The 23,837-nt window shown below is 48.8% G+C and overlaps 1 protein-coding gene across 1 annotated transcript in view; it reads right to left on the bottom strand.

Moving 5' to 3' along the window:
- The window catches only part of LOC140716397 (uncharacterized), a 43,594-nt gene extending 20,696 nt beyond the window's left edge, over positions 1-22,898 (bottom strand). The window contains exon 1 of the mRNA XM_073029087.1: positions 21,786-22,898. Coding sequence (XP_072885188.1) covers positions 21,786-22,697 — 912 coding nt within the window. The 5' untranslated portion in view covers positions 22,698-22,898. The remainder of the gene's footprint in view (positions 1-21,785) is intronic.
- Positions 22,899-23,837: the final 939 nt, after the last annotated feature.

Below are 23,837 nucleotides of genomic sequence, written 5' to 3'. Positions count from 1 at the left end.
CCTCTCCTGCCTTCTCCAGTATTCAATAAAACCACGGCTAATCTTGTACTTCAAAGCCCTTTTCTTTGCAATGACCACGTATCACTTGGCTCCCACATTCTCCAATTATTGACTGATCGCTGACTTGATTGTGGTCAGTGGCCACATCACCACAGCCCTCCTGCACTGGGAGATCCAGGGATCCATATCCTCTCACTGAAATAATTTATTCTCACCTCTGTCTGAAATAGCCAAGTCCTTGTTTTGAAAATACGATCCATTGAATCCAAATAGATCCACACCTTTTGCCTCTACGGATGCTGCCCGGCCACTGAATACTTCCAGTGCCCTGTTTTTCCTTTTGTTCCACATTCCAACATCTGCAGTCTCTTTTTGTCTGATATATCTTGAGAAAAGTTCTAAAATCAGTTCTTTTTCTTTGAAATGGAGAGAATTTAGCCCCAGTTTATTTAATCTCTCCTCATGGGACAACCTGCCACCCCACCAAACAATCTGGCAAACCTTGCCATGGACTCTGGCCTGGGAAGATATTTAGCCTCTGCAACAGAATATCGGTCAAATATCCTCCTCTGATAAAATTTCAGATGACCACAAGGAGGTGTACAGAAGTGAGATAGATGGGCTGGATGAGTGGTGTCACAACAACTGAGGATTTCAGAAAGGAGAAATCAGGAGAACACACATCAGCCCTCACTGAGGGGTCAGCGACGGACAGGGTGAGGGGATTCAAGCTTCTAAACGCCAGCAACTTGAAGGAGCTCGCGATGAATACATGCCAGTGGGTCTGCTTCAATAGGAGCTCGAGGTGATTTGGTATGTTATCAAAGACGCCTGTGAATTTCTATGGATGAGCGCCAGTGAGCATTCTGACGGCTGTGTGTGAGAGCTCCAATGCCCAGGATCACCAGACACTGAAGGGGGTGGTAAACTCAGCCGGCTAAATCATGGGCACAACCCTCCTCATCATCAAGGACATCTTTAAGAATCGGTGCCTCCATGAAGACAGCTTGAAGACCCTCACCATTTGGGAAATGCCCTCTCCTCATTATTACTGTTGGTGTCAAGGTACAGGAGATGGAAGATCCATGCTCAATGATTCAGAAATATCTTCTTCTCCTCTATCATCAGATTCTTTTTGCTTTTTACACTATTTATAGTTTTTTTAAATGGTTTTGCACTGCACTTCTGCCGCAAAGCAACACATTTTTCATCACACAAGACAGTAACGATAAACATGATTCTGATTTTGAAACATTTGGCAAGTGGTTTTCAATGTGGGAAAGTGAGAGACCATGTGCTTTGACAGGTATACTGTGGAGAGCATTTTGACTGGTTGCATTCCATACTGGATGCTCCGATGGAGAGAGGGGTGTACACAATTAGTCCATGAACCCATGAACTCTACCTTGCTATTCTTCTTTTGCATTATTAATTTCTTTATTACCGTGTCTCGTGCTGCATTGCTGCCACAAAACAGCAAATTTCACAGCGCAGTCAATGATAATAAACCTAATTCTGTCGCATGGGCGTGGCTGGGGATGAACCCAGGTGGAGGACACAGCCGCTGAGGCGGAGTCATTGGGCGTTAGCACCACTGTGAACGGAGAGCCGGCATCCCGGAGAGTCTTTGTACAGAGACAAGGTTCACGTGGAGAATCCAGGAGACGGTGCAGAACTTAGGACTGACAGTCCTAAACAACCATGAAACGAGGTTACTCATACAAGAGTTGACCAACGAGCTGGCAGTTCCTTGTTGTGATTCCAGGGTTTTTATCCTGCAGTTACTGATGGGAAGCAGGTGTGTGTAACTTACCGAACTGGGAACGATTGGAAATCAGGCAAGGGGGTTCGGGCCCAATTAAAGAGGTAATGGAGAATTGCCAGACAGATTCTGAATTTGATTCAGTGCCTAAGGCAGATGATTATTTTATTAGAAGTTTGATAGTTTGGTAAAAGGAATAAAGGTGCGGACTATTTTCTAAACAGGGAGCAAATTCAGAAATAAGGAGTTGCAAAATGACTTGGGAGAGCTCGTGCAGGATTCCCTAAAGGTAAACGCAGTTTGAGTCTTAGGTAAGGAAGGCAAATACAATGTTAGCATTCACTTCGAGAGGGCTAGAATAAACAAGTGATGCTGAAGCTTTATAAGGAATTGATCAGTGTGCACATGGAACATTGTCAGCAGTTTTGGGCCCCTTATCTGAGAAAGGTTTTGCTGGCATTGGAGAAGGTCCAGAGGAGTTTCACTAAAATGACCCCGGCAATGAAGGAGTTGATGTATGAGGGGTGTTTGACGGCTCTGAGCCTGTACTCACTGGAGTTTAGAAAGAAGGGGGATCCCACGGAAATCTATCAAAGGTTAAAAGTCCTGGATGGAGCAGAGTTGGAGAGGATCTTTTCTATAGTGGAGATGTTTAGAACCAAAAGGGTTCAGCCTCAGAATAGAAGGATGTCCCTTCAGAACAGAGATGAACAGGGTGGTGAATTTGTGGAACTCATTGCCACAGACGACTATGGAGGCCGTCGCTGTGTATATTTAAAGTGGAGTTTGACTAGTTAGGGCATCAAAGGTTACGGGGAGAAGGCAGGAAAATAGGATTGAGAGGGATAATAAATCAGCCATGATGGAATGGCGGAGCAGACACAATGGGCCAAAAAGCCTAATTCTGCTCTTGTGTCTTATTTTAAATGGAGGTAGACCATAAATGATCGTCCATGTGATTGAATTACAAAACAGACAGGTTCATCAATCAGTTAGGAAAGGAGTTTAGAAATAGGAAAATATTGTCAGTAGTACAGGATGTTGGTGAGGAATACTGAACACTGTTTTGGTCCTGATGTTTGTGAAAGGATACGCAGGCACTGGGAACAGTGAAGAGGAGCTTCACTGGGATGCGAAGATTTTCTATCGTAAGTGCCTCAAGGAATTAAATATGCATTCTTCAGTGTTTACAGGAACGGACAGCAATCTAATTGTAATAACGGGGTTAACAGGAAAGACGATGAGAGGTTTCTATCATTGAAAGAGTTTTGAATGAGGAAACATAGCTACAAGTTGGTAGAGATGCAGTGGATGTTGTATGTTTGGACTTTCAGAGGCCTTTGACAAGATGCCACACATGAGGCTGCTAACCAAGTTAAGAGCCCATGGTATTACAGGAAAGTTACTGGCAAGGTTAGAGCATTGGCTGATTGGTAGGAGGCAGTGAGTGGGAATAAAAGGATCCTTTTCTGGTTGGCTGCCAGTGACGAGTGGTGTTCCGCAGGGGCTGGTGTTTGGACTGCTTCTTGTTCTTAATGATTTAGATGATGGAAAAGATGGTTTGTTGCCAATTTTGCAGATGGTACAAAAATTGGTGGAGGGGCAGGTAGTGTTGAGGGAACAGGTAGGATGCAGAAGTACTCAGATCGGGAGAATGCGCAAGGAAGTGGCAAATGAAATGCAGTGTTGGAAAATGCATGGTCATGCAGTTAGATAGAAGAAATAAATGTGCAGACTATTTTCTAAATGGGGATAAAATCAAGAAATCTGAGGTGCAAAGGGACTTGGGAGTCCTGGTGCAGGACATCCTGCAGGTTAACTTGCAGGTAGAGCCGGTGGAGAGGAAGGCAAATGCAATGTTAGCATTCATTTCAAGATGTCTAGAATACAAGGGCAGGGATGTGATGCTGACACTTAATAAGACACCGGTGAGGCCTCACCTGGAGTATTGTGAACAGTTCTGAGCTCCTCATCTAAGAAAAGATGTGCTGGCATGGGTGAGGGTCCAGAGGAGGATCACCAGGATAATTCTGGGAATGAAAGGGTTATCCTACGAGGAACATTTGATAACTCTGGGTCTGTACTCACTGAAATTTAGATGTATGGGGGGGAGCAGGGGTCTCATTGAAACCTTTCGAATGTTGAAAGGCCGAGACAGAGTGGATGTGGAAAGGATGTTTCCCATGGTGGGGGAGTCTAGGACAAGAGGGCACAGCATCAGAATAGAGGGGCATCCATATAAAACAGAGATGCAAAGAAACCTTTTTAGCCAAATGGTGGTGAATTTGTGGATCTTATTAGCACATGCATCTGTGGAGGCCAGGTCGTTCGATGTATTTAAGGCAGAGCTTGATAGGTTCTTAATTGGACATGGCATCAAACGCTGCGGGAAGAAGGCCGGGGCGTAGGGTTGAGGAGGGAGAAAATAGGATCGGCCATGATTAAATGGCGGAACAGGCTCAATGGGCCAAATGGCCTAATTCTGCTCCTATGTGTTATGGTGTTTACAGCGCCATTCAGTGATTACTGATCGGGGTTCAATTCCTGCCGCTGTTTCCTCCAACACTCCAATGACGAATGGTTAGGATTAGTGAGTTGTGGGCACACTGGAAGCGGGGCAACGCCTGTGGGCTGCCCCCAGTACAATCCTTGCTAATTTGAGCTGACGCAAGTGATGCATTTCACTGCAGGTTTTGATGTACAAGTGACAAATAAAGCTGACTTTCATCTTTTAGAATGGTCTCACTATTTAATGCATTGACCAAGAATGTGAAAGGTTTGGCACTGCTTGTTCTTTCGAGTTTTTAAAAATTATTAATAAAATTTATTTTAAATATAAACAATAATGCTGCCTGTTTCCTCTACACACCCCTGATCCAGGCAGATCCCCTTCCTCAGCTCCCGTACATACCCACACACATGAACCTGGGCTGATTCCCCTTCCCCATCTCATCTACACACCCACATCTCTGATCTCAGCCTGATTACCTACACCCACCTCCTGGGCTGATCTCCGCCATTATCCTCAGTACGTACCCTCATCTCTGAACGCACTCGGTTCACAGCTCAGAGTAACGGTGGAAACCCCAGCAGCGTTTCCTCCGGCTCCAGAAGATGACGGAAAAGGAACATTTGGGACAAGTCCCCAGTCAGTTCCTGTCCAAACCTCCAGGTTGGTGTAAATGCAGTGTAGACACTTCCCCAGGAACACAACAGACTGCAGCCGCTGGAGAGAAACAGTCTGCGACAGGGGCTCAGCACGGTCAGCAGCGTCTGTCCAGGGGGGGGGGGGTAGCAAAAGTTAACATTTAGGGCTAAAACCCTGCGGCATTTCCACTGTGAGTCTGACCATGAGGTCTTCCCCCTCAGAGAGACACAATGTGGATCCCACTCCTGCAGAGGGAGGTTGGGTGAAGAGCACAGATACCCGGAAGTGGAAGCTCAGTGGGGAGAAAGAGACGGGAGGATATTGCAGCAGGGTGAGCTGCAAGAGGCTGGTGTGGGGTAGAAACACCAGCAGGAGGGGAGCAGTTTCTAGTGTGCCCCCGCTGGGCTGAAAGGCCTGTCTTGATACCATATTTTTTCCATACTGGGGCTTGAGAAACTTTGGATCAGAACTGTGTTATCTGGCATAGACCCACAGTTCACAGTGGAGAGTACCCCTGACAGGTGGCATCACAGCCTGGTATGGAAATATCAATGCCCAGGAACAGAAAAGCCTATAACAAGTGGTGCATGCAGCCCAGTCCATCAGGAAAAGCCTTCCGCGCCACCGAGCACATCGACAGAGAGCGCTGCCGCAAGACAGCAGCTTCCATCATCCAGGACCCCTGCTATCCCAGCCATGGCTTCTTCTTGCTGTTACCATAGGGAAGGAGGTACATCCACACAGACAGGTTCAGGAACAGTTATACCCCTCCCACAATCGTGCTCCTGAACCAGTGTGGATAACTTCACTCACCCCAACACTGAACTGATTCCACACATCAGGCTCCTGAACCAGTGTGGATAACTTCACTCACCCCAACACTGAACTGATTCCACACATCAGGCTCCTGAACCAGTGTGGATAACTTCACTCACCCCAACACTGAACTGATTCCACACATCAGGCTCCTGAACCAGTGTGGATAACTTCACTCACCCCAACACTGAACTGATTCCACACATCAGGCTCCTGAACCAGTGTGGATAACTTCACTCACCCCAACACTGAACTGATTCCACACATCAGGCTCCTGAACCAGTGTGGATAACTTCACTCACCCCAACACTGAACTGATTCCACACATCAGGCTCCTGAACCAGTGTGGATAACTTCACTCACCCCAACACTGAACTGATTCCACACATCAGGCTCCTGAACCAGTGTGGATAACTTCACTCACCCCAACACTGAACTGATTCAACACATCAGGCTCCTGAACCAGTGTGGATAACGTCACTCACCCCAACACTGAACTGATTCCACACATCAGGCTCCTGAACCAGTGTGGATAACTTCACTCACCCCAACACTGAACTGATTCCACACATCAGGCTCCTGAACCAGTGTGGATAACTTCACTCACCCCAACTCTGAATTGATTCCACACATCAGGCTCTGGAACCAGTGTGGATAACTTCACTCACCCCAACACTGAACTGATTCCACACATCAGGCTCCTGAACCAGTGTGCATAACTTCACTCACCCCAACACTGAACTGATTCAACACATCAGGCTCCTGAACCAGTGTGGATAACGTCACTCACCCCAACACTGAACTGATTCCACACATCAGGCTCCTGAACCAGTGTGGATAACTTCACTCACCCCAACACTGAACTGATTCCACACATCAGGCTCCTGAACCAGTGTGGATAACTTCACTCACCCCAACTCTGAATTGATTCCACACATCAGGCTCTGGAACCAGTGTGGATAACTTCACTCACCCCAACACTGAACTGATTCCACACATCAGGCTCCTGAACCAGTGAGGATAACTTCACTCACCCCAACGGTGAACTGATTCCACACATCAGGCTCCTGAACCAGTGTGGATAACTTCACTCACCCCAACACTGAACTGATTCCACACATCAGGCTCCTGAACCAGTGTGGATAACTTCACTCACCCCAACACTGAACTGATTCAACACATCAGGCTCCTGAACCAGTGTGGATAACTTCACTCACCCCAACGCTGAACTGATTCCACACATCAGGCTCCTGAACCAGTGTGGATAACTTCACTCACCCCAACACTGAACTGATTCCACACATCAGGCTCCTGAACCAGTGTGGATAACTTCACTCACCCCAACACTGAACTGATTCAACACATCAGGCTCCTGAACCAGTGCGGATAACTTCACTCACCCCAACGCTGAACTGATTCCACACATCAGGCTCCTGAACCAGTGTGGATAACTTCACTCACCCCAACACTGAACTGATTACACACATCAGGCTCCTGAACCAGTGTGGATAACTTCACTCACCCCAACACTGAACTGATTCCACACATCAGGCTCCTGAACCAGTGTGGATAACTTCACTCACCCCAACACTGAACTGATTCCACACATCAGGCTCCTGAACCAGTGTGGATAACTTCACTCACCCCCAACACTGAACTGATTCCACACATCAGGCTCCTGAACCAGTGTGGATAACTTCACTCACCCCAACACTGAACTGATTCCACACATCAGGCTCCTGAACCAGTGTGGATAACTTCACTCACCCCAACTCTGAATTGATTCCACACATCAGGCTCCTGAACCAGTGTGGATAACTTCACTGACCCCAACGCTGAACTGATTCCACACATCAGGCTCCTGAACCAGTGTGGATAACTTCACTCACCCCAACACTGAACTGATTCCACACATCAGGCTCCTGAACCAGTGTGCATAACTTCACTCACCCCAACACTGAACTGATTCAACACATCAGGCTCCTGAACCAGTGTGGATAACGTCACTCACCCCAACACTGAACTGATTCCACACATCAGGCTCCTGAACCAGTGTGGATAACTTCACTCACCCCAACACTGAACTGATTCCACACATCAGGCTCCTGAACCAGTGTGGATAACTTCACTCACCCCAACTCTGAATTGATTCCACACATCAGGCTCTGGAACCAGTGTGGATAACTTCACTCACCCCAACACTGAACTGATTCCACACATCAGGCTCCTGAACCAGTGAGGATAACTTCACTCACCCCAACGGTGAACTGATTCCACACATCAGGCTCCTGAACCAGTGTGGATAACTTCACTCACCCCAACACTGAACTGATTCCACACATCAGGCTCCTGAACCAGTGTGGATAACTTCACTCACCCCAACACTGAACTGATTCAACACATCAGGCTCCTGAACCAGTGTGGATAACTTCACTCACCCCAACGCTGAACTGATTCCACACATCAGGCTCCTGAACCAGTGTGGATAACTTCACTCACCCCAACACTGAACTGATTCCACACATCAGGCTCCTGAACCAGTGTGGATAACTTCACTCACCCCAACACTGAACTGATTCAACACATCAGGCTCCTGAACCAGTGTGGATAACTTCACTCACCCCAACGCTGAACTGATTCCACACATCAGGCTCCTGAACCAGTGTGGATAACTTCACTCACCCCAACACTGAACTGATTACACACATCAGGCTCCTGAACCAGTGTGGATAACTTCACTCACCCCAACACTGAACTGATTCCACACATCAGGCTCCTGAACCAGTGTGGATAACTTCACTCACCCCAACACTGAACTGATTCCACACATCAGGCTCCTGAACCAGTGTGGATAACTTCACTCACCTCAACACTGAACTGATTCCACACATCAGGCTCCTGAACCAGTGTGGATAACTTCACTCACCCCAACACTGAACTGATTCCACACATCAGGCTCCTGAACCAGTGTGGATAACTTCACTCACCCCAACACAACTGATTCCACACATCAGGCTGCTGAACCAGTGTGGATAACTTCACTCACCCCAACTCTGAACTGATTCCACACATCAGGCTCCTGAACCAGTGTGGATAACTTCACTCACCCCGACACTGAACTGATTCCACACATCAGGCTCCTGAACCAGTGTGGATAACTTCACTCACCTCAACTCTGAACTGATTCCACACATCAGGCTCCTGAACCAGTGTGGATAACTTCACTCACCCCAACACTGAACTGATTCCACACATCAGGCTCCTGAACCAGTGTGGATAACTTCACTCACCCCAACACTGAACTGATTCCACACATCAGGCTCCTGAACCAGTGTGGATAACTTCACTCACCCCAACACTGAACTGATTCAATACATCAGGCCCCTGAACCAGTGTGGATAACTTCACTCACACCAACACTGAACCGATTCAACACATCAGGCTCCTGAACCAGTGTGGTTAACTTCACTCACCTCAACCCTGAACGGATTCCACACATCAGGCTCCTGAACCAGTGTGGATAACTTCACTCACCCCAACACTGAACTGATTCCACACATCAGGCTCCTGAACCAGTGTGGATAACTTCACTCACCCCGACACTGAACTGATTCCACACATCAGGCTCCTGAACCAGTGTGGATAACTTCACTCATCCCAACTCTGAACTGATTCAACACATCAGGCTCCTGAACCAGTGTGGATAACTTCACTCACCCCAACACTGAACTGATTCCACACATCAGGCTCCTGAACCAGTGTGGATAACTTCACTCACCCCAGCACTGAACCGATTCCACACATCAGGCTCCTGAACCAGTGTGGATAACTTCACTCACCCCAGCACTGAACTGATTCCACACATCAGGCTCCTGAACCAGTGTGGATAACTTCACTCACCCCAGCACTGAACCGATTCCACACATCAGGCTCCTGAACCAGTGTGGATAACTTCACTCACCTCAACACTGAACTGATTCCACACATCAGGCTCCTGAACCAGTGTGGATAACTTCACTCACCCCAACACTGAACTGATTCCACACATCAGGCTCCTGAACCAGTGTGGATAACTTCACTCACCTCAACGGTGAACTGATCACTGAACACAACTTAAGGATTCACTTTCAAGGACTCCATATCTCATATTCTCAGTACTATTTATTATTATTATTTTATATTTCCACTGTTTGTCCTCCTTTGCGCATTGGTTGTTTGTCAGCGTGAGCCTGTGTGTCGTTTTTCAGCGATTCTTTTGTAGTGCTTTCTTCTACTGTGAATGCCTGCAAGAAAATAAATCTGAGGGTATTATTTGGTGACATATACGTACTTTAATAATGTATTTACTTTGTAATTTGAACTATTATAGTCCAGTCCAATTACTGGGAACTCTAATGCCGGCGGAAACAGGCAAAAAATGACCAGGATTCAATCAGGCAAGTCTAAGGATGTGCAGGTTAGTAGGTTAATTAAGTCTCTGTAAGTTGTCCTGGGTTAACTAGGAGGGTTACTGTGTGGTGTGGCTCGGTGAGCCAGAAGGGCCAGTTCCACACTGTATCTCCAGGAATAAACAAATTATCAGGATTAATAACTGTAGAGTACAACTTTACAGTGACTATGATACTTTGCACATCCACGTCAGTGTGAACTCACCGATGTCTCTACAGGTACAATGACAGAGTGAACCCACTCAAAGTTCAAGGTAAATTTTATTGTCAAAGTGCATATGCCTCCATATACAACCCTGAGATGGTATTTTCCTGTGGGCATACTCAACAAACCTATAGAATAGTAACTATAAGAGGGCCAGAGTGCGGACAACAATCTGTGCAAATACAAATATAAATAAAAAGCAATAAATAATGAGAACCTGAGATAAAGAGTCCTTCAAAGTGAGATCATTGGTTGTGGGAACCCTTCAGAGAAGTTTTGTGTAGTTACTTCTTTTGTTCGAGAGCCAGATGGTTGAGGGGTAATAACTGTTCTTTCAGCTGGTGGTGTGAGTCTTGGGTCTTGTACCTTCTACCTGATGGCAGCAGCAAGAAGAGAGCATCTCCTACATGATGGCTGTCCCTCATAATGGGTGCAACACACACAAAATGCTGGTGGAACGCAGCAGGCCAGGCAGCATCTATAGGGAGAAGCACTGTCAACATTAACAACAACACACACAAAATGCTGGTGGAACACAGCAGGCCAGGCAGCATCTATAGGGAGAAGCACTGTCGACGTTTCGGGCCGAGACCCTTCGTCAGGACTAACCGAAAGGAAAGATAGTCAGAGATTTGAAAGTAGGAGGGGGAGGGGGAAATGCAAAATGATAGGAGAAGACCGGAGGGGGTGGGGTGAAGCTGAGAGCCGGAAAGGTGATTGGCAAAAAGGATACAGAGCTGGAGAAGGGAAAGGATCATGGGACGGCAGGCCTCAGGAGAAAGAAAGGGGGAGGGGAGCACCAGAGGGAGATGGAGAACAGGCAAATAGTGATGGGCAGAGAGAGAGAAAAAAAGAAAAAGGGGGGAAGAAATAAATCAGGGATGGGGTAAGAAGGAGAGGAGGGGCATTAACGGAAGTTAGAGAAGTCAATGTTCATGCCATCAGGTTGGAGGCTACCCCGCTGGTATATAAGGTGTTGTTCCTCCAACCTGAGTGTGGATTCATCTTGACAGTTTCGCTGAACACCTACGCTCTGTCCGCCAGAGAAAGCAGGATCTCCCAGTGGCCACACATTTTAATTCCACGTCCCATTCCCATTCTGATATGTCTATCCATGGCCTCCTCTACTGTCAAGATGAATCCACACTCAGGTTGGAGGAACAACACCTTATATACCGGCTGGGTAGCCTCCAACCTGATGGCATGAACATTGACTTCTCTAACTTCCGTTAATGCCCCTCCTCCCCTTCTTACCCCATCCCTGATATATTTAGTTTTTTTTTCTCTCTGCCTATCACACTGCCTGTTCTCCATCTCCCTCTGGTGCTCCCCTCCCCCTTTCTTTCTCCCTAGGCCTCCCGTCCCATGATCCTCTCCCTTCTCCAGCTCTGTATCCCTTTTGCCAATCACCTTTCCGGCTCTCAGCTTCACCCCACCCCCTCCGGTCTTCTCCTATCATTTTGCATTTTCCCCTCCCCCTCCCACTTTCAAATCTCTTACTATCTTTCCTTTCAGTTAGTCCTGACGAAGGGTCTCAGCCCGAAACGTCGATAGTGCTTCTCCCTATAGATGCTGCCTGGCCTGCTGTGTTCCACCAGCATTTTGTGTGTGTTGCTTGAATTTCCAGCATCTGCAGATTTCCTCGTGTTTGCCCTCATAATGGGTGCTGCTTTCCTATGACAGGCTCTGTGTAGTGGGCTGAATTTTTTAGGAGAGCATGCTGGCTGAATCCATTCAAAGGCATTGTTGTTTCCATCGCAGGTGTGATGCAGCCAGTCAATATATTCTCAACTGCACATTTATAGAAGTTTGACGGAGTTTTAGATGTCTGCACCGAATCTCTACAAACTCCCGAGGAAGTAGAGGTGCCGCTGTGCTTTCTTCTCAAATGCACTTAAATGCTGGGCCCAGGACACGTTGTTAATGCCCTCTACTCTGATTCTTAATGAGGACTGGCTCGTCGACCTTTGGATTCCCTCTCCTGAAGATTATAATCAGTCCCTTGGTTTTGCTGTCATTGAGAGATGACACCGTTCAGCCACATTTTCAACCTCCCTCCTATACGATGATTTGTCACCACCTTTGGTTCAGTCCACAACAATACATCATCGGGCTCTGTCGTGGGCAAAGTACTGGAGAGTTTAACATCGGTAGCTGAGCGAAGGGCGCTGAGTAGGCTACGGTCAATTATGGAAAACCCTGAACATCCTCTACATAGCACCATCCAGAGACAGAGAAGCAGTTTCAGCGACAGGTTACTATCGATGCAATGCTCCTCAGACAGGATGAAGAGATCAATACTCCCCAATGCCATTAGGCTTTACAATTCAACCACCAGGAGTAAGATATGTTAAAGTGCCGGGGTTGATTGTATTTAATGTATTTAAGTAAACTACTTAAGAACTTTTTAAAAGCTATTATTAATGCTTTTTGAGAGAGTGATTTAGAGGCATATCATATTTTTACTGAGTTAAGTATTGTATGTAATTAGTTTTGCTACAACAAGTGTATGGGACATTGGAAAAAAATGTTGAATTTCCCCATGGGGATGAATAAAGTATCTATCTATCTATCTATCTATCTATCATCAGCAAACTTGAATATAGCATTGGAGCTGTGCTTAGTCTTACAGTCATACAGGTAAAGTGAGTTGAGCAGGGGGCTAAGCTCACAGCCCTGTGCTGATGGAGATCATGGAGGAGATTTTGTTGCCAATAGAACTGACTGGGGTCTACAGGTGAGGAAACCCAGGATCCAATTGCCCACCGGAGGTACTGAGGCCAAAATCTTGAAGCTTATTGATTAGCTTTGAGGGGATGGTGGAGTTGAATGCTGAGGCTGTGGTCGATAAAGAGCTTCCTGATGTGTACATTTTTTGCTGTCCAGGTGTCCCACAGTTGAATGAAGAGTCAATGAGATGGCTTCTGCTGTGGACCTGTTGCTCAGGTAGGGTGAATTAGAGCGGATCAAAGTTGCCTCTCGGGCAGGAGCTGATTCATCACCGGCCTATCTAAACACTTCATCCCCGTGGATATGAGTGCCACTAGCCGGAAGTCATTGAGTCAGGTTACCACGCTCTTCTTGGGCACCGGTATAATTGAAGCCTGTGTGGACCGGGTGGGTACCTCAATCACAGGACTCTGCAGAGGGTGGTGTGGACAGCCCAGCGCGTCTGTATATTGTGAACTTCCCACGGTGCAGGACATTGACAAAGGCAGGTTTGTAAAAAGGGCCCGAAGGATCATTGGAGACCCGAGTCACCCCAACCTCACGCAAAATGTTGGAGGAACTCAACAGGCCAGGCAGCATCTGTGGAAAAACGTACAGATGACGTTTCGGGCCGAAACCCTTCGGCAGGACTGGGAAAATAAGCCGGGGAGTAAATTTGAAAGGTGGGGGAGGGGAGAGAGAAACGCCAGGCGATAGATGAAACTTGGAGGGAGGAGGATGAAGCAAAGAGTTGGGAAGTTGATTGGTGAAAAGAGACAGGAGGCCATGGAAGAAAGAAGAGGGGGGGAGGAGCACAAGAGGGAGGCGATGGGCGGGCAAGGAGAGAGGGACGGGGGGATGGGAAATGGTGAAGGGGGAGGGCTGGGTGGAGGCATTACTGGAAGTTTGGTGTGTTGCTCTCGGATTTCCGGCATCTGCAGACTTCCTCTTGTTTGTGACTTGATCACAAACTGTTCCAGCTGCCACCATCCGGGGAAACGGTACCGCAGCGTAAAAGCCAGGACCGACAGGCTCCGGGACAGCCCCTTCCACCAGGCCGTCAGACTGATTGATACAATTGTATTTCTATGTTATACTTATTACAAATTACTGTAAATTGCATATTGCGCATTTAGACGGAGAACGTAACGTAAAGATTTTTGCTCCTCATGTATATGAAGGATGTAAGTAATTCAATTCGATACCACACGCTGCCAAATGGAGAGGGTAAAGATCTCAGTGAACTACCGGCCAATCAGCACAGGCCTCTGGTACTTGACCAAGTACCCCGTCCGATCCGGATGTTTTTCGTGGATTCATCCCCCCACCCCCGACGCCAGCTGCACGTCACCTTCAAAGACTGAAGTCATAGGATGTGGAGAGTTTGCGATGGTTCCTGCATGTTCTGACGGTCAAAGCGAGCGCAGAAGGCACTGAGCTCATCTGGAAGCCCTGCCGAGACCCACGTCATTTGATATCACCACGGCATAAGAGGGGATAGCATTCAAGCCCTGCCAGAACGGTTGACCACCCCTCGTCGATTCACTTTGCCGGTGAGATAACCTTCCGGAGATCGCCCCTGGACCTCTTGTAGCTCGCTTGATCTCCAGACTTGAGCGCCTCCGATCTGGCCCTCAGCAGATTTCGGGTCTCATGTCTCATGATCGGAAGGTCCTCTGAATGATTTAGTGAGGACATTAACACCGTCCCTTCCCCCAGTCAGAGGTAGATGAACTCTCTCTCTCCTCTCTCTCTCTCTCTCTCTCTCTCTCTCTCTCTCTCTCTCCTCTCTCTCTCTCTCTCTCTCTCTCTCTCTCTCTCTCTCTCTCTCTCTCTCTCTCTCTCTCCTCTCCTCTCTCTCTCTCTCTCTCTCTCTCTCTCTCTCTCTCTCTCTCTCTCTCTCTCTCTCTCTCTCTCTCTCTCTCTCTCTCTCTCTCTCGTGTGAAAAACGCTGTTGCTTTGTCAGAGTCGCTGGATGACTGAGTGAATCCCTTCCCGCACTCAGTCTTCAGTCCGCTGACGCACCAAGTTCACTAGGCTGACCTGCTGCTTCCTCCGGATTTGGCTCTGGATTTCCAGCATCTGTGTCCGTGTTCCTGTGCTGAACTGTTCTGTGCCAGACTCACTTGCCACATTCCCCACCCCCCCATCGATACAATCCTTGCTTTCCACTGGATCCCCCCGCGCCCACCCCACCTTCCCCATCTTGTATTTTGCTGCTTTTTCGCTCATCTGCTTTTCGACTTATCTACAATCTAATCCTCTCTCCTTTCTCCTTCTTCAAATCTGTCTTCTTTTCCGTCTGAAGAACATCCTCCCCCCCCCCCTCCCCCGCCTCATTTCCCTCGCTCCCTGCCCCTCCTCTCCCCCTGCTTCTTTTTCCGTTCAGCTTTCGGAGTCGCCTGTGTTTAGAAACGCCCTCTGAAGCTCGGATGCCCCACCTGGTCTCTCGCTGAATCTCGGCCAGAGACGATGCGAGCAAATGGTGCTAACGCCTCGCACCAGTCAGTAAGCTGTTGCCACAAAACAATTCAGAATTACAATTAGAATGTTATTTCTTGCACCCATCTCACAACGTGAGGGAGTAAAAATCTTTACGTTGCAATGTACAAGCAATAAGGAAGGAAATGTGGGAGGATATTGCCCAAGTACCAAGATTGTATACTTAATTGTTTAGCATACATGTATGTACAGTCAGATATGCAATGAGATCAATGTGTATTGATCTGATGGCCTGGTGGAAAAAAGCTGACCCATAGCCTGTAGGTCCTGGCCTTGATGCTGTGGTACTGTGTGCCAGATGGAAGCAGCTGAAACAGGTTGTGTTTGGGGTGGCTGGAGTCACTGATATTCCTCTGGGCCCTATTTATGCACTTGCTGCTCGTAAATGTCCTGAATAGAGGAAAGTTCACACCCAAGGATGTGCTAGGCTGTTCGCACCACTTTCTGCAGTGCCCCTGTGATTGAGGGTGGTACAGTTCCCGTACCAGGCAGTGATACAGCCAGTCAGGATGCTCTCGGTGGTACCCCGTAGAAAGTCTGAGGATTGGGGACTCGTGCCATACTACTTCAGCTGTCTGAGGTGAAAGAGGCGCTGTTGTGCTTTTTTCACCAGACAGCCAGTATATACAGTCCACGTGAGATCCTTGGTGATGTGTACACCAAGGAACTTGAAACTACTCACCTTCTCAGCTACAGTCCCATTGATGTCAATAGGGGCTAGACTGTCTCCGTTCCTCCTGTAATCCATGATCAATTCCTTCGTTTTTCGACAGTGAGTCGGAAGTTTTCTTGGCACCACTGTGTCAGGGCATTGACTTCTCCTCTGCGGCTGTCTCATCATTGTTAGAAATAAGGCCCATCAAATGATCAAACTTCATCTGCAAATTTGATCGGCGGATTGAAGCTGCGCGTGGCAACGCAGTCGTGAGTGTGCAGGGAGCAGAGGAGGGGGCTTGTGTTGAAGGTCAGAGGGCAGGGGTCCTTACCACCTGCCGGCGATCCGACTGGAAGTCCAGGATCCAGCTGCGAACATGGCGTGTGCTGGTCGAGTTCTCCGAGCTTCTTGTCGAACCTGGAAGAATTATGGTGCTGAATGCTGTCTGTAGTCCAAGGTTCCTCTTCTCCGGGTGAGCGAGGACCCTGTGTAGGGGCACCGTCTGTTGACCGGTCCGGCGTGGGTGGTAGCATGCTGCAGACGTAGACCTTGACCAGAGATGGTTGGTATTGCAGCGTCTAACGATGGTGAACTGTTGTTAGTCCATGTTATATGACAGCTACCTGCCCAGCGTCGGTAGCTGTCGGTGAATGCACCGCCGATGTGAATGTTCTTGCCGGCTCCTGCCGCGGTGAGTTGGCGCTCGGCGACCCCACAAGCACCAGATGCTGTTGCACTGTCCCCGGTGGTGTTGTAAGTCCGTAACAGGACCGCACGGCAGCGGTTAGCGCGTCACTTTGCAGCTGCAAGTTCAAAGTAAGTCAATCTGCTATCAAACACTCAAATACCAATCACCGTGTATTCCAGTGAGATTCATTTTCCTTCAGATGGTCACAGTAGAACAAAGAGATACCTACTCTCGATGAAAGATGACGCACAAAGACTGACATCCGATGTGCAAAAAGACAAACTGTGCGAATACATAAAAACAATAATAATGATGCTGAGAACAGAAGTTGTGAGCCGATAGGTTTTGTTATATATAAGTTGTGTGCCTTTAAAATATCCTTTAACACATGTACAGTTCTCCTTTGTCGCGAATGCTACCTGCTGCTGAATCAGAAGGTATCACAAACTACAGGTAATTTTTAAGTATTTTCGTGACTCGATTGGCGTGTTCGGCATGACTCGTCACAATATTTCGCAAACAACAGGATACACCACGGGTGGGACTGAGGTTAGGATACAGGAGTGGACGAAGAGCGCCCATGGTTTTTGGAGCAGCGGGCAATATACTGTCCGCGTGTTGCTCTCTCATACAACAGAATCAATGAAAATCTACACGAAAAGATTGACAAACAACCGACGTGCAAAAGAAAAAACTCTGGAAATACGTCAAACATTCATACAAATAAATAAATAATCCCGAGAACGTGGAGTTGCGAGACCATAGGATTAAGTTGTACTGGAGGGCAGAGCGGAGAGCGCGAGTGGTGATCTCCTGCACGTATCAGCCTTTCAGTTAAATAACGGTTTCCTAAACAGAAGGAGAGCGAGGGTAGAGCCTGTTGGATCTTGCTGTGCCCCGTGGTAAGAGGAGCATCACTTGCGACTGGCTGCGGAACAGCTAGTGGCCCACCCTCACCGGGACAGTGGACCCCCCAGAACCGCAGGATGTCACCCCATTGTCACCTGCTTGCAGTTAAACTGTACGTCCCTCCATTCCATATTTAACAATCCATGTTGCCAACTCCCAATCTCCTCAATGACCGAGTCCCTGCAGCTCTTTTGGGCAGAGAATTCCAAAAACCTCGGAATCATCTGGGGTGAGGCTGCGTCCTTCTCGCCCCTGGCTGACTCGGTGGTGCAGGTGGTAGTCACTGCCTCGCCGTGCAAGTCACAAACTCCGGCGATGTCACTGTGGGGTCCGTGCGTTTTACAGTCCCTGCGCGTTCTGCATGCCCCCCCCCCCGCTTCCTCCCACATTGCAGAGGTGTGCGAGCTGTAAGTTGCATGTAGTGTGTGGGTGAGGAGAATGTGCGGGATTCCTTGCCGTGGAGAGCTGCGGAGGCGGAGCCATTGGGTGTACTCAAGACGGAGACTGATAGGCTTTTTGGTTCGTGGCGGGGAGGGGGACGAGAATTGAGGGTTATGGAAGAAAGGAGAAGGTAGGAGAACAGTTGTTTTCTCTTTGACCCCATGCTTGGAAGGTAAAGCAGGCTCGATGGGCTGAATGGCCTAATTCAGGACAATGGTGTTGACGGCAATGCATACTCAGTACCTTTCTGTACCCAATAAAGTGGCCACTGAGTGTATGGTCCCTGGTCTTCTGCTGCTGTAGCCCATCCGCTTTCAAGGGTTGACGTGTCGTGCATTCAGAGATGCTCTTCTGCACACCGCTGTTGTAACGTGTGGTTTGAGTTACTGTCGTCTTCCTGTCAGTTTCAGCCCGTCCGGCCATTGTGCTCTCACCTCTCTCATTAACCGGGTGTTTTCTTCCCACAGAACTGCCGCGCACTGAATGTTCGTGATTTTTTTTGTTTTTGTTTCTCACGCCATCCTTTGTAAATCTAGAGACCGTTGTGCGTGAAAACCCCAGGGGACCAGCAGTTTCTGAGATATTCAAACCACCCCGTCTGGCCACCAACAAATCATTCCACGGCCAAAGTCACTTCGAGACATTTCTACCCCAGTCCGATGTTCGGTTTGAGCAACAACTGAACATCTTGACCACATCTGCAAGTTTATCAACAATCAGTTGCCGACACGACTGGCTGATCCGATACCCGTATTAACGAGCAGGTGTGGAAGTGTACCTAATAAAATAGCCAAAGGGTGTATGAAGCATTTTAAAAGGTATCAATGTGTAAATGGTGGTTAGTACAGATTCAGTGGGCCAAAAGCTTGCTTCTACGCTAGATGACTATTCATGTTGAGATACTGAACCCTGGTTCCAGACACCTCAACAAGGGAGTAAACACTTGAATCTGCCTTGTCAAGCCCCACCAGTATTTTGTGTATCAATGAAATCACTTCGTATTCTTTGAGCAAAGGGTCCCAGTCTGCTTAATGTCATTTCGCAGGACAACCTGGTGAATTTTTGTTGCACTCCATCCACTGAGGAATCTCCCACTTGAGTTCAAGCTCAAGTTTAATTGTCATTCAACCATACAGATAAGCGAAACATCATTCCTCCAGGGCCAAGGTGCGAAATACAGTGCACATAGTCACACACAGCACATACGGTCACAAAATAATATTAGCACAAGTCCCCCGTGTGACATGGCCTGGATTGATGGTGCATGAGATGTCGTCCAGGAGCTATGCTTCTGCAAGAACAGGCACGTCGCGGTTCCCCATCTCGCGCTGGGTCATCCGCAGACAAAACAATAAAGCTTGTTTCCGGGGAGCGAACACTGGAGGGCAGCGCCGACGGGGGAACTGACCCGCAGGGGCCCAGCCCCTCACCCAGCACAGATTCCAGTGTGCCCCCCAGCATCTCTGTCCTCTCCTACGCCACCTCTGCTCCTCCCCTGGGTGGTACGAGGTCTGGTCCACGGAGCAACCAAGGTAAGGAGACCAACTTGTTCGTAGGATTCTCGATCTGGTCTCAGCAGGGGCTCAGTACAATTTCAGTCGGAGAAAACACTTGTCCTCAAATCGTTTTCCAATAAAACCCTTCTGAATTCCTTTCAGTAGTTGTGTAATTTATCTGCAAGAGTGTCTGAATTGAATTGAATGATCTTTATTGTCATTATACATGGGTACAGAGCCAACAGCATTTTCAAACTACTTTCTTATTAATTTCTATCAGAGTGGCCGACCTTACGGTATAGCTAGGTATGTTGGACATGTTTCTCTTTCACAAACCCAATCCCATTAGTATTGACCACAGTCATTCCCCCCCCCCCCCCCCAAGGGTCTAGGTTTGAGGTTAAAAGAATTGACAGGGAGAGGCAACTGTTCCACTGAGATTGTGGTCCAGACACTGAAAGAGGCACCAGAGGAGTGGTTGAAGTACTTAGCGGTTAACAATATTTAAAAAGGTACTCGGACAGGCACATAGATAGGAAAGGTTGGAAAGGATATGGGCCAAGCGTGGGAGAGTGGGGCTAGCTTCAAATGGGAACCTTGGTTGACATGGAGCCGTTGCGCGGAAGAGCCCTTTCCTGCTCTGTACCAGCAATTTTATTCTGACTGCTGTTGCTTCGCCCATGCACGACACCTCTGTATCCACCCTGGAGCCCTCTTCTGCGTCTTCCTCACAGCTGCCCCCTCTCACCCAGCGTTGTCCTGTCGGCAGACCCGGGTATGTTATATTGGGCTACTCCAGTGGCTCACTCCGTGAGCAGCCGGGAGCCCGACCCCGATCCCTGTAACATTCCACGTCCGAGTGACCTTATTTATTCCTGTTCCCTTTTCTATCCAGTAATCAATCCATAATCCATGCTGACGTATGTATTACCCCCCCAATCCCTGGACTACTTGTGAACCTCTTGTGTGGCACCTCATGAAATTTCTTGTAAAGTTCCCCAATGGCCATTGGTTTCACCCATTACCTTTTCAACTCCCGTTTCTCATTAAACTCCACCAGGTTTGTTGGGTGTGATTCCCCTTTCATAAATCCAGACAACCCCTGTACGTACTTACAGTTGCCTTGTGGCGAATTGTTTACTGTTGGACTTTCTCGGATCTCGGACGTTCCCTTCCTTTCTCCCTCCTCCCTTAGTTAGTGGTATTAAGTTTCCTGTTCTCTATTCTGGTGGAATCATTCTGGACTCTTTGGAGTAACTGACGTCATTACCTCTCGTTATGATGTCATGGCAACACTCATAGTTTAATGTTCTGTCGACGTGCATTAGTGTGGCATTCACTAGCACCTTTCCCACACGTTGGGACCCAAGGCATCATGTCCCGGTATGTGTTGCCATTCGGTCAAATTAATTTCACCAACACTTTATTTCACTTCTGCCAAAACAATATAGGTCCGTAAAAAACTCACGGTTACAGGGATTCGGAATGTCTTTGACCTGCTTTCGTCCCCTCCGTCCAATTTTTGCAAATCAAAACAAACTCCTTCCCTCCCCCCACCACCCAGCACCCCCCCCCCGACATCGACACAAAGCAGGCCGCACTCCTCGGAAGGTGCTTGAGGTGAACAGCAGAGATACCTGGAAGTGGAAGCTCGGAGACAAGGATATTCCGGCAGGGTGAGCTGCGAAGAGGCTGCGGCGGAGCAGAGACAGTGGCGGGAGGGGAGGTCGCAGATTTTTCCCCCCGCTGGCCTGAATGGCTGGACTTCGCTCTATATACTGGGGAGGCATCAATAGCCTGCCAGACAAGGAGTTTCAAACAGATCGAGAATATTAAACTCCAGCTCAGTTACAGTGGTCACTAACATCAGCAGAGCTGTGGCCGGGGATCAGTGTTCATTCCTGGGTGTGATGAGCAGCAGTGATTACCGCAGAACCGAACCGCTCACGGGTGTATCAGTAATATTCCACATCTGGCGGATTTTAAACTTTCTCTCTCTTATGAGCTCGCTGGTGTCTCAGCAGGTTGGACGAGCAACTGAACCCCTTCCCACACTCGGAGCAGGTGAAGGGCCTCTCCCCGGTGTGGACCCGCCGGTGCGTCAGCAGGCTGGATGACTCGGTAAATTCCTTCCCGCAGTCGGAGCAGGTGAAGAGCCTCTGCCCGGTGTGAACTCGCTGGTGCCGAGTCAGTTTCGCCGACTCGGAAAATCCCTTCCCGCACTCGGAGCAGGTGAACGGCCTCTCGCCGGTGTGAACCCGCTGGTGTATCCGCAGGTGGGATGACCAGTGGAACCCTTTCCCACACATGGGGCAGGTGAACGGCCACTCCCCGGTGTGGATTCGCTTATGCATTACCAGTTCGGATGACCGAGAGAATCCCTTCCCGCACTTGGAGCAGGTAAGAGGTTTCTTCCTGCTGTGAATTCGCTGGTGTCTGGTGAGATTAGCTGACTCGGTGAACCCCTTCCCGCACTCGGAGCAGATGAACGGCCTCTCCCCGGTGTGAACCCGCTGGTGTCTAATCAGATTGGCTGACCCAGCGAATTCCTTCCCGCACTCGGAGCAGGTGAATGGCTTCTCCCTGGTGTGGACTTGCTGGTGCCTGGTCAGGTTCACCGACTCCGCGAACCCCCTCCCACACTGCAAGCAGATGAACGGCCTCTCCCCGGTGTGAACCCGGTGGTGCGTCAGCAAGGAGGACGACTGACTGAAACCCCTCCCACACTCCAAGCAGATGAACGGCTTTTCCCCGGTGTGGACCCGTTGATGCGTTAGCAGGTTGGAGGACTGGTTGAATCCTTTCCCGCACTCGGAGCAGATGAACGGCGTCTCTCCGGTGTGAACCCGCTGGTGTTTGATTAAATCGCTGGATCGTTTAAAGCGTTTCCCGCAATCAGCGCACCGATAGGGGTTCATTGTTCCCGAGATACGAGATATATCAATGAATAATGTCCGAGTCACACAGCGAATGTGGGTCCCTCCGCAGCCCTGATGGAGATTCTCGGGACACGGCGGCAGGTGAGAATCTTGCGCCCGATCAGCCCCGACGGCGGGTCCCGGAGTGGATCCGCGGGGAAGCCCCGCTGCACCGACCCACTGTCGGTGAGGTCTGCCCGACTTGTCGCACCCGTGATGCAGTACGTACCTGGGAGGGGGAGGGGTCACGCAGGCGCGTCGGCGGGCCGGCGGTAAGTAGAGCGCTTTCTGATGCGTGGGGATTGTGGGTAAAGAACAGGCCATTAGCATTTAGTCCGTACTGTTCCGCAGACTGAACTTACAGTCTCAGGCGGCTCTGATACTCCTGATTTCCAAATCTTGTAGGAAATAGCCGTTATTTGGGTCTGAGACCTGGAAAAAAAGTATTTTAATTAATTTCCCTTTGAAAAAAAACCATGTTGGTTCAGGGAGTTGCGCGTGGCTCAATGTGTTTATTTTACGCAAGCGCAGTTAATCGTTTTATTTTGAGGAGTCTGAGTCACCAGAGGCAGTTCATATCAAGCTGTGAAGTTGCTCACTAGTCTCCGGTGTGAACCCCATACTGGGCATACTCGGCTGCTCGCCGAAGGCTCAACCACTCAGGAGCCGCGGTACATTCTGGAATGACGGTGCGACGACCGCGGCAGTCCTGCGCTCCAATGAGCAGCTCACCAGGAGCTGGAGAGTCGTCAGACACCCGGTTATGATCACCTTCGTTAACTGACTAACTGGCGGCCAAACAGTTGAATGAACGGCCGCCCTCCGACTCACAATCGAGCGCACCCCCCAAAACAATCGAACCTCACCAGTATCCAGGCGTCTCTCCAGACCCACCAGGCAAGGCAAAACTGCCCCCTGTGTGCGCCAGGTGTCACGATCATCCTCTCGCTCCCGTCGCGCCGGGGTTTGAGAAGAAATTCGCCGAATTACCCTCCTGTACAAAGCCCTTGACACTCTACACTAATTAACTGCTTTCACTGAACAGCAGCAACTGTAGATGTTAGAATCCGAAGCAACTAACGCAAAAATACACATACACACACACAAGATGCTGGAGGAACTCAGCAGGTCAGGCAGCAT

This window comes from Hemitrygon akajei, chromosome 25, assembly GCF_048418815.1.
Source record: "Hemitrygon akajei chromosome 25, sHemAka1.3, whole genome shotgun sequence".
NCBI classification, from domain to species: Eukaryota; Metazoa; Chordata; class Chondrichthyes; order Myliobatiformes; family Dasyatidae; genus Hemitrygon; species Hemitrygon akajei.
This window is presented reverse-complemented; position numbering and strand designations above follow the sequence as displayed.